The sequence below is a fragment of the Oculina patagonica genome, chromosome 1 (assembly GCF_052425735.1).
Source record: "Oculina patagonica isolate OP01 chromosome 1, crgOcupat, whole genome shotgun sequence".
Taxonomy (NCBI): domain Eukaryota; kingdom Metazoa; phylum Cnidaria; class Anthozoa; order Scleractinia; family Oculinidae; genus Oculina; species Oculina patagonica.
Genome location: NC_135758.1, coordinates 47917013 through 47936778, shown reverse-complemented (window position 1 = coordinate 47936778; position 19766 = coordinate 47917013). Strand labels below are relative to the sequence as shown.

At 37.6% G+C, this 19766-nt stretch overlaps 2 protein-coding genes across 2 annotated transcripts; one reads left to right on the top strand and one right to left on the bottom strand.

Annotated features, from left to right (window-relative positions):
* Positions 1 to 262: 262 nt before the first annotated feature.
* On the top strand, positions 263 to 7863 carry LOC144635169 (LIM domain transcription factor LMO4.2-like). Its single transcript, XM_078494248.1, has 4 exons — positions 263 to 1051; positions 3123 to 3339; positions 3794 to 4168; positions 7563 to 7863. The coding sequence occupies exons 1-3, from the start codon at positions 849 to 851 to the stop codon at positions 3818 to 3820; spliced, it is 447 nt and encodes a 148-aa protein (XP_078350374.1). The 5' UTR covers positions 263 to 848; the 3' UTR covers positions 3821 to 4168; positions 7563 to 7863.
* Positions 7568 to 19732, bottom strand: LOC144634790 (mitoguardin 1-like). The gene is made up of 13 exons (XM_078493828.1): positions 19412 to 19732; positions 14626 to 14766; positions 14186 to 14272; positions 13663 to 14009; positions 13316 to 13407; positions 13061 to 13129; positions 12538 to 12610; positions 12100 to 12186; positions 11623 to 11721; positions 11043 to 11177; positions 9067 to 9120; positions 8423 to 8539; positions 7568 to 8097 (listed from the first exon to the last, which is right to left on the bottom strand). Exons 1-13 carry the CDS (start codon positions 19587 to 19589, stop codon positions 7861 to 7863), a joined length of 1716 nt encoding a protein of 571 aa, XP_078349954.1. The 5' UTR covers positions 19590 to 19732; the 3' UTR covers positions 7568 to 7860.
* Positions 19733 to 19766: the final 34 nt, after the last annotated feature.

Below are 19766 nucleotides of genomic sequence, written 5' to 3'. Positions count from 1 at the left end.
AGGTAAGGGAAAATAAAAATAAAAAATTGGTGTCTGAAGTAGTCATATCTTGCTCTAATTTCAACTGAACTGTTTTGGCTAATAACCAATACTGCGCCATATGTCTGCCGCCGGCACATAGGTACACTGTATACTGGCACGTACATACAAATGGTTCATTTATTGGGCTTGCGCTTCTTCTAAAAGTTATCGAAAGAAAATTGATGGTGTCCTAAGGGATTCATCGATAAACGATCGGTGAAGTTGCACGCATTAAGTTTGCGCTTCTTCTAAAAGTAATTGAAAGACCATTAATGGTGTCCTCGCAACGTGGACTCTGGGAACGAGATTGGGTACTTTTTCGTGTCCTCAGGGAAGCGATCAGAGAAGTTGCACACACTGCGTTCAACCTTTGACCTTTTGCTCTATACGAAAGAGACAGACGACTCTATCTGGTTACAATACGTTTCCGATGAGACAGTTGAAGACACTCTAGGACGTATTTATTTTGACTCTTTTTTCCGATTCATCTTTTAAAAAATTTGTATTTTAACTCTCGCCGCAATACGATCGTGAAGAAAACGATAACAGTATGACATGCCTGATTCTTGTGCCATTGTGCCATTGTGTAACAAAAATTAAAAATGGAGAAAGATAATTCACCACTTCAGCATATCAGTCATCCTAGAAAAATACCTTATTTGTTTGTTTATAGTCAAATTTTGTTTTCGTCGGTGTGGTCGTTTGTTGAGTCTGTGCCACGGGCTTGTAATGTCTCATTCGGTATATAAATAGATTCATACAAATTTAGACTCTTGAGTGTTTTTCCCTGAACGGTAATATTTCTTGATACACCACCAAATGAAAGGATGAGCGCTTCGAAGCTAAGTACTACCGAAAGTTGTGCAGGGTGTAAAAGAGAAATCAAGGAACGGTATCTGCTTTTTGCGGTAGATAAGTACTGGCACACGACCTGCTTGAAGTGTTCTCAGTGTGGAATGGTTCTTGATAAAGTGGGAAAGTCGTGTTTTGTTAAAGGCACGTCCATATTGTGCAGAGATGATTACACGAGGTAAAAATATTTTAGTCGTTTTGATAGTCAGTTCAGTTACGAGAAATGGCAAAGGCAACTTTCAGTAGGTGTTGCGATTTACCGAGCTGTTGTACATTTCGGAAAACCAAGAAGGTTATATTATGATTTTTTAAAAGAAAAACAGCAATGGATTAATTCAATGAAGAATTGCTACAATTGTACGTCTCTTCACATGATAATAATAGCATACTTGGAAGCGAGGTATTTTTGACTACTGGCTGCAAAACCTTTGTAAAGACGTAGTTTTAGCATGAAGTCAAACTTGGTTTTCAGTAGCTTGTGGCTTTGTTACAGGAACTAATTAATCAAACATTGTTATTAAACAATTTTTGCTGCTAATGTATAGGTCTGCGGCGCGTAGACTGTAGATTTTATTTTTATACAACATAACAAGCGCGGGTGGTTTAGGAAGCTGGATTTTAAACAATGGAGGTCCCTGGTTAACTCAGGTGCAGGTCTTTCATCCTACTACTAGAGCTCTGGATGTAAATCGTAGTTTTTCTTTTTACTTTTTAGGCAAATATGTTACATCTTTAGGGAGGCGCGGTGGCCTAATGGTTAGCGCGCTCGACTCCGAGTCAAACGGCCCGGGTTCGAGGCCTGGCCGGGGCGCTGCGTTGTGTTCTTGGGCAAGACACTTTACTCTCACAGTGCCTCTCTCCACCCAGGTGTATAAATGGGTACCGGCGAATTTACTGCTGGGGGGGGGGGGGGGGTAACCCTGCGATGGACTAGCATCCCATCCAGGGGGGAGTAGCAATACTCCTAGTCGCTTAATGCTACGGAAACCGGGATAAGCTCCGGCTGTATGGGCCTCATGGCTCGGAGACAGACTTTACCTTACCTTACCATGTTACATCTTTAGTTTTAATGAATACTATTTAGGATTTATTTCTTTTTCTTTCATTTCATTTGTGTCCCCAATTAGCACCCTCCAGAGCTTAAGTTACAAGACACCGCATGAATAAAGTTTTAATGGATTTGTTCGTCGTAGTCGAGGGATGAACTACTCGATAGTGCTTTGTAAATAGCCAACTGGTTACCTTCCAACCTATGGATTTTTAACATGCTGATGTGCAATTTCCAGTATTTGTTGAGCATTTTCTGTTATCTGCCGAAACGTTATCTTTGAAAAGGGTTACTTCCGAGTGACATTAAAAAACGAATACTGCTCCGGGATGAAATGTAAACAACTTTTTTCCTTTTTTCTATTACGGATCCTTTAACATTGTTTAAAGATTTCATCCTAAGCAACAGGTTGATTGGCAGCATTTCGTCACTGTATCCAGGCACCGCTATGAGGACAAATGAACATGCCTGCCTTCTTTACCTTCCACCCCTCAACCCCCAGCTTTCCGGATTTCACCCTTATAAGAGCAGAGGGAGGCTATCACCTGATCACTCCACCAAGCTCAATTTGTCACCATTAGTCCCCCTAATCAGCTTTGTTAGTATAAATGTTGTGCCCTTTTACAATAATCACAGTGTCCCAGGTGACAACGTTAAATAAACAAATATTGCAAATAGAACAGAAACATGCAGTCGAGAATCCCGACTGGTATAGAGCTGACTTGTTAGCTTGTGTGACCGAGAAGTTGGACTCAGGACTACCGAGAACAAATCCAGCTAGTGGCGGGGTGATTATCTGAGCGACTGACCTCCAGATTCCAAATATTTGCTGTATTTGCACTCAAAAGAGGCTGGGGGGACAAATATTCAGAGGAGGAATTTTTTTCATTGTCTAAAAAGGCGACATTCTTGTGAACCCCCCTAGGAATACTCTATTTCAACCGACCCACACCGAATAATCTTATTTTAATTTCCAAGTTGGAAATGTGGGACTACAACAACTCAGCTGGATGTATGCATGATTGCTAACTGGGAACGGTTTGGTGTGGGCACTGTTAGGAAATGTTAGGACACAGAAACTGGACTTACTTCTTGTTTCGAAGCCCTAATCGTCTCTGATAAATCCTCTAATTAGCTCAGTCGTGATCTGAAAAGCTTGTTCCAGTTAGGCTGTATAAATGCTGATATTGTACTTTTGCAGCTTATACGGAGCTTCCAGAGTGTGTACAGCTTGCGCTAAACAGATTCCTGCCAGAGATATGGTTCTACGAGCTGGTAGAAATGTGTACCACGAGAACTGCTTCGTTTGTACCACTTGCAAGCGGCTCTTGAAGACTGGTGACAAGTATTGCGTCATTGACAGCAAGTTGTTCTGCGAACAAGATGCTCGGGCAAACAAACAACAACAAAAATGCAAGGTAAAAAGTAATTAAAAAAATATATTCAAGACAAAATCGCAACCAATTTTGTTGTCTTTTGCTAGTACCAATAGTTTACCAGGAGCAAATATGTGTATTTAGCATTGGTACTTGATCCATGCAAAAAAACGACATTCCAGATACCCCCCCCCCCCCCCACGCAGCCGGACCGCGTAAATACACGGGGAAAATTTGTTCAATTTTATTATTAGTTTGTTAATTTGTTTATTAGTTTCAATAAATAAAGTCATCAGTAACTGGCATTTTGAAAAAAAAAATTCAGGAGCTTGCTTTGAGGGTTAAAATTCGCTTTGTGAGCTGAACTAAAGGACGGTCAAAACAATGGTACTTACAAGTACCCATGGCAATCTGCTTCCGTGTACATTGTTTCTGCTTTCCGCATGGTTTAATTGCCGCAGGGTAACACGTGTACTATTTTTCTCTTTTGCCAAAGCATTTCCAAGAAGAGCCACATCCATAAAAAAACTTTCCGGAGTGGAGAACAAGTTGTACAAGACAAGCACCACGATGAATGGAAGTTACCACTTATTGTTGTGAAGATCATTTTGCAGCGTTACCTAACACGTTTCGAGTAGTGGGGAAACACGCACACATTTGTATTGGTTGAGTATTTTCCTTAAGATTTACGTAAAACAGTCGTTAAGTTTTCTAAGGTTGTTTCGGTATGGTGGGCCTTCCACAATATGAAGTCAAAATACATGTAATGTCCTTTTTTATTTGCTTCCAAGCTCCGTTACGGAGCTTTAAAATAAAACAAAAAATAGGAGTCCAATAATGTCTAATATATTTCTTACCTATATAATAACCGGTATGCAATGCATACTAAGGCGAGGACGTTCCAGTAAAGCAAGACAGTATGTTAAAAATTCCAGACAAAGAACTGAGAAGAGACCTTTCGGGCTTCGTTTTTTTGTTGTCCTATTTCAGACTGTGACATCACTCTTGAGAATCACTACTTTCAAATTCAGAAAAATTCTCTTGGTATTCAGCATCATGTGATTTTGAAATGGGCTATTTACACTGACAAAGCCAAAAATGTCTATTGAGTGAAAATGCGAGTCCAAAAGATGTGTGATTTACAGCAAGGAGCCCAAATGTGTGACCACTTTTAATTAATTCACATTCTTTCGTGCAAGGCAAAAATTGTTAGTACATTAAGGTCGCGGGGGACACCTTAGGCTCATCATTATGCATTTATTTAAAGCGTATGCACGAAGTGCAACGACTGACGTCGACAACTTTACGAGATATTCATAGACTGGATAAAAATATGGGTGCGTGCGCGTGATTTAAAAAAAAAAATCCTGTTTCTTTGATAATTGACCAATTTAAAACAACACTTGGCGTTATAAGTTTATATAGATTGCAGGAAGTCTATGAGCTAATTTTTATTCAAATTTGAATATATATTCGGCATAAACAATCGTGTCCTTCATAAAAACGCATTGTTCTCACAATAAAAGCGTGGAATAAAATTACCATAATTACATCTCTCCTTTGGAAACTGATCGTGTTTTGGTCGGGACACCTTCGGAAATCTCAAAGTTTGGACTTTTCCGACAATTTTGTGGCAGAGAATACAGCGCGGATACAGACCTTCATGTCTTGCCACTGCAGATAGGTAAACTATGGATATTGTAGTGTGTCATAACAGAGGCGGAATTTTAAAAGAGCGCTTTTAGAAAGAGGCAGAAGGCATTAAATTAAAATTTGCGCATTTAAACCGCCATAACTTGCTGGCAAATTTTAAATTAAAAAATCCGCTTCTGTTATGACACTCTAGAGATATTGACTGATTAGTTTTTGACGAGATCACAGTGTGCTGTCTCCTACTCGTTCCGCAAACTCTGCCACAAAATCATGTTCTTCCCAATTTGGCACTTACGTGGCTATTACATCGCCGTTTAGTACAATCTACCAAATAAAAGATGACATACACAATCTTTTATCATTTCTTTATGTCTCTGTAAAATTTGAGCTTGATCGCACCCATAACGGCCGAGAAATAAGCGTTTTAAAAGATGCAGGTCAAGCAAAATTTCGCTTCATGAATTTATTCATGCTGTAGGTATCCCCCGCGACCTTAAAAGTGGTCACCCTTTTGGGCTCCTCACTGTAAGTCGAAAGTTGAGACACTAAGACATTTGCTATAAAAGGGGGGGGGGGGGGGGAATGGGTTTGTCAGGTAAATAAAATTTTAAAATACAGTACTTTGTTTCCGGTGGTGTTTTTAGTTGTGCATTCCAAGGAAAGGTTAGTTTCTAACCAATGTTACTGTAATTAATAAAAGGCAAATTGTAAGCTGCTTTGATCACAAAATTGGCACGATTTAATTCGTACAACTCTAATAAGATGTCTTTTATCACGACTTTTCACAATGGAAGGCAACATATTTTGTAACTTTACTAGACAGCGAAGAAACTTCCACAACTTTGGCAAGAATAAAATGTCTTGAAATAATGTATCTAGATTGCCTCTTGTTTAAATGTGGCTTAAAGTTGTCTGCACTGACTGTACAATCTGTAATGTTGTAGTGCAAGTTTCCAGGAAGTAAAGTTGATATAGCAGCTTGATTTACTCTTGTTTAATTTAAATGGGGCTGAAAGTTGTTTGCACTTTCTGTACAATTTGTGATGCAAGTTAGTCCAATAAGTCCAACATCTTGGTACAGTACATGTGGAGTCTAGGAAGTAGAGTTGATACAGTGGTTTGCCAGTAATGAATTTGAATTGAGGATCTCAGTTCAGTAGCAAATCCAGAGATGTTTTACACAGTTTATTTTTTTAACTTAGGTGTTATTGCTACATGGTTTTCGCTGTGTTTTGTTTAAATATATCTGCCATTCATAGTGAGGATTGGGCTTTCTATATATTGCATAGAGGCAGAATAGAGGCCAATAACCAGTTCCAGTCAAAGCAGTTCCAATGCAATAGCCACATTCGCACATTCATGCTGCTTCTTGCCGGACAAAGTGCAGATTAAACATATTGAAGCAATTAGGACAAAACACAGCTGTCAGTGGATTCTTTGAAAACTGTATTTTGGATGTTTTCTGTTGTTTTTTAATTCTGTTCTGTAAACATAATAAAAGAAAGAATCAATTGTTAAAATTGATTGCAACATTGCAACAATTTATTGCAACATAAGTTGTTACTTAAAATTTTCTTTTTTCTGAAACACATCTTTCTACATGTACACTATGCTTCTTAAATCATTTACTAGTTATTATACTCTTTTTTGGTTGCTATTAAACCACCCAGCTTTAGGGTCACTTTAGTGTGTCTTGAGAACACCAGTTTGGACTCTTGATTTATCAGTATTTATTTAGATTTGTATAAATGTGATCAATTGTAGTTCTTTTATCGGTGGTAAAGCCTGAAATAAGTTTGTTTGTATCCATATTTTACAATCACTTGTTTATATTTACTGCTGCTTTGATGCTTTGCACACCATTATTAAAATCAATGTTGAAATCTGACCTAGTAGTATACGAAAACGTTCTGTTGACAGAAGGGATCGCGAATGAAGCTCTTTCAATGCTTAGTAATCTATAAATTCCAGCAAATTAAATATAACAACATCTAGCAGATATTTAGCCTTTTAAAATCGTTATTTCGATTCCATAAATACTTTGTCCATTATGTTATTCAATAAAGTACATGTACAAGCAAACTGATATAAATTTTTGATAGCTCACCTCAGCAGTTGTGGTAATATATTCTTCTGCACTTCTCCTCTTCAGTTAAAGCTCAGGTTACAATGTCGCCAGTAGTTCAGATCACAAATATATCAATCCTGATGTTTAATTAGCCGTGTTTATATTGCTTTCAATGCTTTATATCCAGTTCAACTTTAGTCTTGAAAGGCAAAGGTCTGCCGAAACAGCACTCGCCAGCTGACTCCCAGCTCGTAAACCACAATTTAGTTCGGTGTGTCGATAAGGTTTTTGTGTACTATGATATCTCAATATGTTTGTAAGTGAGCGCAAAAAAATATCAGCTACTATAAATCTTACTTCGAGTCAAGGCTTCTGGCTGCGAAAAAGTCTCGAATAACCAAGATGGCGGAGGAAAACAATCTCAAGCCATATTCTTAGTTACCAATCCCCCTCGGTTCGAATCATCACATCGCCCGTTGTAAACCCAACCAATTTATCGCTTCATAACATAAGTCTCGAGACTAACGTCCTCGCCTAAAAATAGGTCCTCCAGTAACAAACGATAAAATTTCCTAACTGGGCTTTTCCCGAAAAGAAGTTCATTTTGTAAACGACTTTAAATAAAACTCACGATTTGATTAAAAATGGAAAACCAAAATACATAATACAGTACTCTTGTGTGGAAATGATTCCAAATTCTTTTTAAGAGTGCTTAAAGCTAGTGCATTCTTCTAAGTCCCAAATTCGGCTCTATGTTTTGTTACAAATAATATTATGTACATGTTAACTGTAAATTAGGGCCAAATGTCCACTGTTCTTATATACAATAAAAATTTCAAAATTCACGGCGTCTCTGTTGAGGACTTTCCAACTTCTTGTAGTTCTTGGCTTGTCAAATTCAGCGTTTCGTCAAAAGAAGCTGCTGCTTGTGCCATCTTTGTTTCACCAACATCGCTTCTTAGCAACAGTTCGCTTCGTTGTTTAGCTAGTCTGACGATTGACTCACACAAGCTTCCAATTGATGTATAATCTGACGTGTTGAAATCAAATATGTCCCGGATGTAACCAAGAATGTGATTCTGAAGAGAAGGGGAAAAATCACTTGGTAAGGAGTGCATGTAAAACAAAGATGAGATAGCTTTTCCAACGATAACATGCATGTTCCTTGTGTTACATGCAGACGGTAGGGAAACTTATCTTTCCATTTTTTTTCTTTCTCTTATAAGGATGTGAACTGTAGCACGTAATCTTCAATGAACGTAATCTTTAATGTAAACCCTTTTCTTATAAATTACAAGAGAAAGGAAAAAATGGAAAGATAAGTTTCCCTGTCGCCTGCATGCTACACGAGGCACATAATCAGCAACGGTAAATAATGTCAAGTTACAATATTATGTACTTTACCTTGAAAAATTCACACACTTCTTTCAGTTTTTCGTCTGATCCTAAGAAACCCCAGGCAAGAACTGGCGACACATACTGTGCCACTACATAGAAATGTGCCATGAAACCATACGGATCCTGTATGGAAGACAAATAAAAATTTGGGATCATTTAATACATGTACATGCACATGGAGTCTAACAAATAGCCACCATCTGATAGTTCAGCTAAAAGAAATGCTAGACAAAGACCTCTCCTGACCTAGTTGAAGCTCTACGTAATCTCAATATAATCAAAAGAATAGACCATTTTACAGTTGTCTGCTCAGTGACCTGGCCATTGACTGAAAGTGAGGCTGAAGGTGACCTTGTTTTGATACAGACCTCACTGCTTTTGTTGTGTAAATCACGTTGTTTTGATGCTAACTAGGTTACATTTAAATAATAAAGCAAAGAGGTTTGTATCAATGCAAGGTCACCTCCAGCCTCGCTACCATTCAAAGGCCTGGTCACTTGGTAGACAACTGTAAAATGGACTATTAGGGTACACAACACGGAATTCAAACACACGGATCTACACTGTAACTGTAATCAAAGTACTCAAAGGGAAAAAACAGTTGTTGCAATTGATGCTGTTATAGTTTAAACTTTTATTCATGTTCTAACCTGAAGATAAGAAGCTTTGGCCTTTAGAACGCCCCAGATAGCTGTGGTAAGGGCCTGTTGACAACAATACAACATTACACTATATACAGTATAGTACCTGAAAGTTAATTTCTGCTACACTTCATTACATGCGCAGATCACAACAATTGCCCTGTCAAATACTTAAATTTGTTGCCCCATGATTATTAGCTTAGAAACTACTGAAGGGTGGAGGGATAACGTCCCTCTACAAATGAGTATAATGTCAAATGACATGCAATTTCTCACAATAAAGATGCTTTGGTCGGTCGGTTGGTCGGTAGACTGGTTGGTCGACCAGTCGACCGGTCCGTCAGTTGGTCGGTAGGTCAGACAGTTGGCAACAACAAGCAAGAGGTAAAACTAACAAAAAACCCAAAATTTGACTACATGACATGATGTAAAAATGTAATGTAAAACTTTATTTAAACACGAAAAATCATCAGTTACAATAAGCTCAAGTATTAAAGAAACTAAAACTGCTTTACATGATTGCCATGTGGGAATCCGATACGTCAGCTACCTTCTTGATAATTTTCTTAAAATTATTAACTGATGCGGCATTTTTAAGACATTTGGGCATGTTATTCCAGAGCATAGCGCCGCTGTAAGAAAAGCTTCATTTTAAATAGTTGGTATTTGGTTTGGGTAGCGTCAGCTTTCCCTCAGAGTCTCTCAAGTTATAAACAGAGTGACGCTGAGAGAAAAGGTTTTGTAGGTAATCTGGGGTAAGTCCATTCATGGTTTTATACATTATTAAGGCTTTCTGTTTCTTTCTTCGAGAAAATAGCCTCTCCCAGTCGAGTGTGGAAAGGAGGTGGTTTGAACTCATATCAAAAGGTGATTTAGTTATAACTCTGGCTGCACGGTTCTGTAATTTTTGGAGCTTGTCACTTAAATAACAGGATTTTCATTAAGAATTGTAATAGCAGGAGAATAGTGTAAAGTAACCGGAGAATGATTTTTAAAGGTTCTGCATCTTAATAAAAAAAATAGGTACAGGCGTTTGAAATTTAGCCGGAGAATTCTCCGATCCCCTATGCCTAATGAACACCCTGAAATAAGCACTCATACAGTCCCAAACGGGGCTGCAATAATCGAAATGTGGCATAATTAAAGCGTTATAAATTTGAATTGCAGTTCCTTTCGATATAAAGGGACGCACTCGTTTAAGGGCGCCTATAGCCGAGGACACTTTTTTGCAAATCTCTTCAACGTGTTTACACCAAGAGAGATGAGCATCAATGGTAAGACCCAAAGATTTGGTATAATCAACTCTCTCGATAATTTGGTCATCAATTCTGATTTCTACGTCGTCACATTGAACAGATAGTCTTTGCCTTGATCCAATTTTCATTAACTCTGTTTTGGCGATATTTAAGCTGAGCTTGTTAGCTTTCAGCCAACAACTAAGACTATTTAATTCAGGGGCTAAAGCCAATTTAAGCTCAGTTAAAGTCTTAGCAGATAACGTAAGATTGGTGTCATCGGCAAACATCCTTGGTACAGCGTTCTGCAGGGAGTTTGGAAGATCGTTAATGTAAATTAAAAATAACAATGGACCTAATATGCTGCCCTGGGGCACGCCGCAACTTAAGGTACGAGCAGTTGATAGATTGCCATTGACACTACGTCAAGCATGAAGCATGCATATGGTCCTCACCCAAACAGAAATTTGAATGCAATTACTAATTATGATTTTACAAAACAATTGTCTAAAAACTTCATTAATATCCTGATGATGAAAGTCTCACAGTGTAACAAAAATACACAGTAAGACACTACCTCTCTGGAACCCCTATTTTCATTCGCCCGCTGTAACACTACCTCTATTGTTATTCAGGGCTAGGGGCATTGTTGTCACCTGTTATCTTTTGTTTTAAGAACCAATGAATTAACACGTTTCGAGAGGTAGTGGGCGACCCAAAATACAATACAGAATGACAGTCATTACTTACAGTCTCTTTGATGCGTGCTGACAGCCACCTGTTTTGAACAGCAGTGGCTACTGAGTAGGGTGGGGTGGCTAGGTCATCAAAAGCATCTAACAGTACAAAGTCCAGCAGTACATCATAGAAAGACAGGTCAGTCACCTGAAGCAGGCAAAAAACATTCCCTGTGATGTGCACATACTCGAGTGCAAACTGTATGGGATTTGATCAACAAAAGAAATTCTACTATCAGGAGTGACAAAAAAGGAGTTGGCAAGTGTACACTGCACAGTTAATGAGTTGTGTGCACACAGATCCACCATTCCTAGCTGTACTGCTTTTCTGACAGGTAATAGAATCATTTGCAGTTCAATTACCAACTAAAACTCCTTCAGCGACAACTAACAACAAAAATACGAAAGTGGACTCAACAGGAATAGGACAGGGAGAAAACTTTGTCAACCAGTCTCTCATAATTATACACTATACTCTCCTTTTCACACCCTTGCAAAAAAAAATAACTACAACACTGACATATTCCTATGCTACGGGTATAATAATGACATATTCCTAAGCTAAAAGGAAATAAAGCTATGTTAGTCCTAACCCCTCTGTCAGTAAGTTCATCTTTTATTTGCTTCCAATTCTCTATTGATGATGTGTAGTCCACCAGTTCATCAAATGCTGCTTGAAAGTCAGATGGGTCCTGTAGAAATTCAAGTTAAACATTCACATAGTCATTTATTGATCTTACATTCTGCATACAGCTGTAATACAGTGTACATGTACACATTTCTGGTTGGCATCTCTAGCAGTACAGATACCACAATGATTCAAAATGACAGGGGCACTAAAGAGAATGGGGCACTTAACAAAAACACATTCATGAAGGGGGGGGGGGGCTCATTGGAAAAAAGGGTGGTATGTTGAATCATTACTGTACATAGAAAAATAATTTATGGATACGTGTAAAATGTAGAATATCTCACAAGGCGAGATTTTATTTCTCCAAGCAATCATGCATCACTTTGTTCATATATAAACATACAAACAGGGAAGGTTTTGACAATCTCATTTCACTAACCCTGCCAGCACTTTCAATTACAGCAGACACAGCTTTCCTTCCACTGTCAATAAACCACTGACGTGTTTCAGAAGATGAAAACACCATCTGAAAAAAGAGAAGAGGATCCCAATATGCTAATGAATTACACAAGTTACTATGCCTACTGTCATGCATATGCGAAGACTTCATGTCATGTTCAGCAGTACACTTGTACTGTTCAAGTTTTGTAATCTCAGAATCAAAGCCCAGTTATGGTCCTAAAATAACACACATTTGGTGCTCAGTGAATTTGAGAATTCCAAAGCATGCCCGAACATTTTAAAGTATTACCACACAGTTCAGCTAGGAATTCTGAATAGCAGATACTACATGCAGCATTAATCACTAGGTCGTGCACCTTCCCACAGTTATCTCTACTTGTTTAAAAACAAATGATAAATTATTATGATCTCAAACCTCGGATGCCTGTCGAACACAGTGTACTTTGGCAAGAAATTCCATGTCACTTTCACATCCAACCTCAGTTGTCCTTAAACAACAAAACCAAGTTTTTAACACACAATGTTAACACTGAGAAAGGAGCACACTACAATGTACAAGTAATGTGGACAAAATTTGCTATTGCAAACACAAAGATATGCATGCATATAGTTGATTATCAACTCGAAATTGATAGAGGTAAATAAACTATTGTAGCCGATTTGGAAAAGCTGACATTTCCAGCATTAGCCCTCCCAAGGAGCATAAAGGACTTACAAAACTGGGCAAATGTTTGAAGTGTCAGCTTTTCAAAATTTGCTACTGAACAGAAGTTTATTTACCTTTATATCAACTTGGAAGTTGATAATAAGCTATTGTTTAACTTGCCTGTCAATGCCATCAGCACAAGGTTCTTGAGAAACAAATGACTTTTTACAAAGATTGTGTACTTTTATAAAATAGAAACTGGTGTATTTAAATTGTTAGGAAGGTCCCTCACCTCATCTTTCGGCAACGAATCCCATGACGGATGTAATGCTGCAAACCAGACACATAAAACTCCAGGTGGCTACAAAAAAGGAGTACAAGGAAATTTGCAAATTTCAGAAAATATATTTTTACCAGAGCAGGTACAGTTGTGAGTTTGGATGTTCCTTTAACTATGTTTGAAAATATAGTTAATGGCAAGTATCTTTCAGCCACCATGAGTTAAGGTTTATATGAAGAAATACAGGAAGTTCAAGTAGTGGTGTACCTGTGACTGCCAGCTGTGTGTAGTACAGTTTCTCTGAACAGCTTTAGTCGCTGAGATTCATTTACAAGACTCTCTTCTGTGATATCATCAAACTGAAAAACAAAAATAATGATGATGACAATGATAGTGATGGTGATGATGATGATGATGATGATGATGACATACATGTAACAGTATAAGCAAACAGTTATTGTTTTGTATGCTGTGGTTCAATCCTACTCTTGGTACATTCTGGTATAATTTTCCTTTGTTTTGTATTCATATTATTACCATTCACCAGAACAAAGGATTAATACCAAATTGTACCAAGGGTGAAACTGAACCACAGCATCTACACATTAATTTACCTCCAACTGTGCATTATCAGATGCAGACACAAATGAATCTGTATCAGAAGAGTTCTCGTTATCCAGATCTCTGCTCAGTTCAAGCTGTAACTGTTCCTGTAAACTCTCATCGTCAATCCAGGTCAGCATGTTACTTGGTGTTCGTGGTAAGGGCGTCTCCATTAGATCATACTGTTCAATCACTCTACGTAGTTTTCTGGAGCCACTAATCAGGGCATTCAGTCTTTCATCTGCTTCAAAACTAAAAAACGAATCCTCTCCTGGAGAAACGACTTGTCTACGTCGTGCCATAACAAATTCTGCAGCTTCATACCAATGTTCTAATGCCATTTCAAAGCTTTCTACACCTACATGTACATAAAAACATTCAGTCAGTCAGTCACAGAAAAAAAATGAACCCAGTTTGAAGGCAAAGGAAAAGGGTCCTGAGTCACAAGTCCCAGGTTGTTTAATGCTAAATTATTAACTTGAATGAATCTCCAAAAGTTTAAAAAGTACTCAAACCATGAATTCTCCACTGTACCTCTCTTGATAAGTTCTTCGATGATTTCTTCTTCATCTGTAATAATATCTCCTAAGTCAACAGCACTATCCTCTGAAATTCTTCCATCTAAAATTAACATTGAACCAACAATACTGTTAATGTAATGTGCCTACAATAAAGAGAGACGCCAAGATTTGGTATAAATTAATCCTTCTATCAATCAGTTTGCTGTGGGTTCAGCTACATGTAAATAGATACACTGTCTGTATGATTACATAGAGTTATGTAGAGTGAGAAACGAAATCAACAAAATCAGTTGACACCCAAACTTGACAGGATGAATCTTTCAGCTTCTTGTTATAACAAATTTACATTTAATTGTCTAATACTCTGTTCTTTTATTTACAACTAAGTTCTCTCCGTAAATATAACTGGGTCATGACTCGAATTACTAAAAATTTAATATAATACAAATTTACCAGTCACAATAATGGTGTCATCCATGTTGCTGTTTTGAGATCTAAGACTTGCTGCATGACGTCGCAAAACAAGTTCATGATCTAAACTTGCACCTTTGATAACAGGCCTGGAAGATTCACCAACAGAAACTCTTGAACTCCCTACAGTCCGTAGTTCAAACAAGAAAGATAAGTATAAGTACATTTTTTCGACTTTTTTTGCTTGTTTACAAGCAAAAAGTAGGAGAATAGCAGTTATGTGGGGTAATCTGGAACCGGAAGGAATCACATTCTTGTTAACTCTCAAGGGACTGTTTTAATTTCTCAAGGGAATACTTTACGCTGTGGGTGATCAAAGCGCGTGACTTGTAAAGTGTCACTCTATAGTTGTGCTTCAGCACTTCCGTTCTTGTAGAAAAAACGTGACTTGTCAAATTACAAACGTTATATAACAATCAAAAACGTGAGTAGCCCAAATCTTACGTCACATAACCAATTAAGAATGTAAGGGGTTCAGCACTCAAAGGCAGCGAAGTTTAAAACGATTAAGAACGCAATTTGTACTGGTACAAGTCTTTAGGCGCAAATATTAATTTAACCTAAAACGATTAACAACGCAAATTTGTACTGGTACAAGTCTTTCACACACTAAAACGTTGCTAATAGTTAACCAAAGGGAACTCATTTCGTGACAATTGATATTTCTGCTGAGTTGCACAATTTAGAATTACAACATCATTAGATGTGTTAAGTGATATTTACAAGTGTTTGTGTAGCCTGTTGTGAAATTACTTTCCGGTGGAAGCAGTAAATGCTAAACGTTTCTTTTGTTCAGAAGTTAATGCATCGCCATTAGAAAAATAAACAGCAACTGTTTTACTGGAAATGTAGTCGTTAGAAATGGCATGTGTAGCCGTAAGGTAAAGAATAAGGTGAGGAGAAGCGGCTTTTGGTAATATCTAATCCAAACGAAAATTTACTTCTCAATGTGGGTTAAGATTGCGTGACGAGACAAAAGGTAACTCTGTCGTGCGTAATCTATATCGGGAACCCTGCATTAAGCCGAGTAGAAATCTTTCTAACTCGAAAGGAAACAACTATTTCGATTAAAGGCAAACGTCAAAGTTTACCATTTTTAACCAAGCCAAAGTATACGAGTCGCAAAGCACCCAGCCGTCGCAACTGACAAATACAGCATTTCCTCCCCGCGAAAATAAAAAAAAAATGCTTGAACTGAAAGACGTTTGAATTCTTCCATGATATGTTCGAACAACAATGCCCAGGATAAACCCTTTACTCATGCTAACTTCATGCAAGAAAAGTTGATATCTTGAAGAGATCTTTGATTAATCTACATTCTTACTTAGGAAGAAGGGGGGGGGGGGGTCAAGGCTATTTTAGAGTGGCAAGACGGGGGAGGGGCTAAATTTTTTTATAAAGAAGTTTAGGGGGGAATCAGCAGTTTGAGGTGGGTAAAACAGTTAAATAGAAGAGTGCAAACACTATATGTGAAACAGTGAGATGCTAAATTGTACAATTTTATGCTATTTCTATTGTTTTCTTTTGTTTAAACTCCACTATTATGTACAACTTTAGTGATTTGTATTTTACAGAAATACTGTTTGCACTCTAAACTCCATTGTTATCTCAAAATTTAATTCTGGTTTACTAGCAGTAATCATAGATTAAAGAGTGCGTTCGAATATTGGTATGTTGGGATTGCAATTTCTGGGGTTTTGCATTGAGAAGGCATGGTTTATTTTTGTTGAAACAGACACCCTGTTTTAGATTGTTGCAGTTCTTGATATGATAAAGCAGTATTTTTCTTTGGATGAATGCTACCTAATCAAAGCCATTCAAATGATTCATCACAAGTCGTGATTGTGATTAAAAGAAGAAAAAGAACCTGAAATAATGACCGGAATGGCAAAAGCTTATTGGGTATCCGGACAACTTGCCCCCTAGAAAATTTGCCCCAGACAACTCGCCCCCAATCTTAAGACAATATTATTTGTCCCCGACTTGTGTTTTGGTAAAAGAGAGTGAAAATCTGAATATTTCTCATTCTTAAAGCGTGTGCAAAGAGAGACAACTTTGGCAAACTTTAGCCAAATGACTCATAAGCAAAATTGGGGGCGAGTTGTCTGGGGCTAGTTGTCTGACATTCGCTTATTGATATCAGAATAAATGTAAATAAAATTGAATTCGCTCCTGGCACTTTGATGTGAAACTCACAAAACATAAACAAAACCACAAATGCACTAGCTGATAAAAGCGATCATTTCATCTACACCATAAAAAGAATTGTTATGTACACAAAAATAATTATTTATTTCACTTGACTTGTTATCGGTTGGATTTAAACGACTTTTATGCATCTTTAATTTGTTCCTTCATAATTAACTACTGTACTACTTGTTTGAAGCCCCAGTGTGTGTTGCTTTGGCTAAGCCCTGCCTTTAAACTTCCACAAACTTCTGCCGGAAATACTTTCGCTTCGATTTAAAATTCCACAAATACTTCAAAATACAGACATAATTCATACAGTAATCCACTACACGCATTAATGTAACATTCAATATACAACGATTTCCTCGTTAAAATGTCTAGCATTTCTAGAAATAACGATATATCACAAATTCTAAGAAGCGAGAAAACAATTTTGATCCTTATTAAACCCACTCTCGTTGCATGTAATACTATGACAATTTGTAGTTTTGTGCAACATATAATTATTGCAGGAAAACACGCTGCTTACCTACGAACGAACTCTCCACAAAACTACGCATCGACTTACTCGATTTCAACTCTTTTTATGCCGTTCGATGACTGACGACGACTCTGCTACCCTGGATAATAACCCTCTAATGTTCTCCATGACAATTTCCGCCAAATTTCTAGTTTGGCTACACATTTTGAGCCCTTTTCTTCAAGCAAAAAATGTTTCTTATCTCAGTTTGCAACACCATCTTGTTTTGCATGAATCTAGGCCATCTGTGGTTACCAGTTTCCCGGCCGAGACTTGCCCCTGCAAAATTTTACCGGGGTGGCCATTCTAGTCTCCTTACAGGAATGTGGAATTTTCCTGCATAAAACCGTGCACAGGACACAAGCTATCGAAAAGCACAGGGCGAAATTAGGTTTGCGTTCTCCTTCGTCGAATGCAATAAAGAAACCAGACCTAACTGCTTTAATATCTGGTTTGACTGAAATTATTTCCTTTTTACAAAATGATTATCACTGCAATAGCCCAAGAAGTAATAAAACATTATAACAACAAGAAAGTAGTCCTTTTACAACTTTAGGAAAATCATTGAAAAGGAATTATATTTTGCATGGATATTACATGTGACCTTCCACGCAAAAACGTACACTAGCGGCTTTCTAGTAAACGGGTGAAATAAACGACTATCAAACGGGTTATAAACGAGTCGTGAAGTCGTTTGAAACGAGTTCTACTGTAAGTTCAAACGAGTTATTAAGTATTCCGAACGGGCAGCTAAGTCGTTCGAACGACTTGCGAAAAATTGCAAATGGGAGCTCGAACGGCTCATGAATTATTCCAAACGAGTAGCCGACTCGTTCGCAAGGCTCATAAATAATTTCAAACAGCTTGCCAAGAAGTGAAGGAGGGCTAAACGGCTTTCTTGTTATTCGGAACAATTGAATATGATGTGACACAAAAGCTAAGCCGAGGCATGGCATGGTTTTTATCTTTAAGTTTATTGCGAACAGTATAGCCATAAACGGCTGAACAGTCGATAAGAAAAACAATTTCGATCCGATACCTATTTACCGCTGAAACTGCTTTGTTATTATATTCTTTCGCCGCTTGAAGGCCAAAGAAAGTCACTTTGAAACACTGAGAACATTCGATACCAAGTTTACTATAGCAAAACTCAAAGCAAAATTAAAACCGGTAGATGCAGCCGCGCCGCAAATGCAAATAGAAATTCACTTCATTGATATTAATTTTTTGCTGTGCTTATATCTTTATATCTTGTCCATAATGATCATATTAACTTAAAATGCAAATCATCATGAAATCAAAACAAAAAAAAAGAAAGATTTGTGGTGTAGACATGCATGTGTAATCATTCTGTCAATAACATTGCATAAAATGTAACTATGTATAAAGTTCTACTTTGTGCTTCAATATTGGCTTCATATTTTCAAACTGCACAAACATTTAAAAGCCCTGGTAGGTTTGTTATTCATTTATTTTTATGCAAGCCAGCTACATGTAACATGTCTGGATTCTGGATCTATTCTGCCACCAGCAATGTTGCTGTAAACAAATTATAAAAAAAAAATATTTCCCTGGCACAAACTTCACCCAGGGCAACGTTCATGCATATTGAGTTACAGTTTGTAAACATCACATGTTCAATCCAATATGCCCCTTGACTTGTCTTTAAGTGTTCACACTACAGCAATTCATCAGGTTAATATAAAAAATATGGTTTGTAAAAAACAAAGAAATTTTAAAAATAATTCATCTTCCCGCCACTGATTTTACATCAATAACATGTACATTGCACAAGTCAATATTCTCAGTAAATAACAAAAATTACATGTAATGTTCCACTTAATACTAGGTGAACAAAATCCATCAGCTAATTTAATGGAAATAGGCTCGATATCTCTATATCTACCGAACTAGGTTAGTTTATCAACTAACATTGAATAATTCATTTCATGTCTCGATTTGGCTACTCTGACAAATCAAGCCTCAAGTTGGTTTGTGTCAGGTCCTTGCACATGCAGGAAGTACTGCAATTAAACCATTAACTTGTTTCATAATTACCTGAAGTAACAGTTCTCTTTCTTCTTAAAGGGCGATCGTTGTAAGAAGAACTCTTTCCAGTAGATGGTTCCCGGCGTTTTCGTTTTAAATATCGCGCTGTGAGAAAAAGCAAAGTCCCAGCGCCGATAGACAGCGCAAGCAACGCGGTGATTTGAAACACTCGCGATGAACGAAACATAGTACAGCTGGAGATTCAGTCACATCTTATCTGAATCACATATTGATAGTGAAAGTGGCAATAAACGACTACATTTTCGACAGCACAACAAATCTTGTACTTTCACGTAGCAAGCGTGCAGAGTTCAGTTCAGCTGATGAAACACGAGCCCGCTGTTACTACGCGGTAACATTCGCA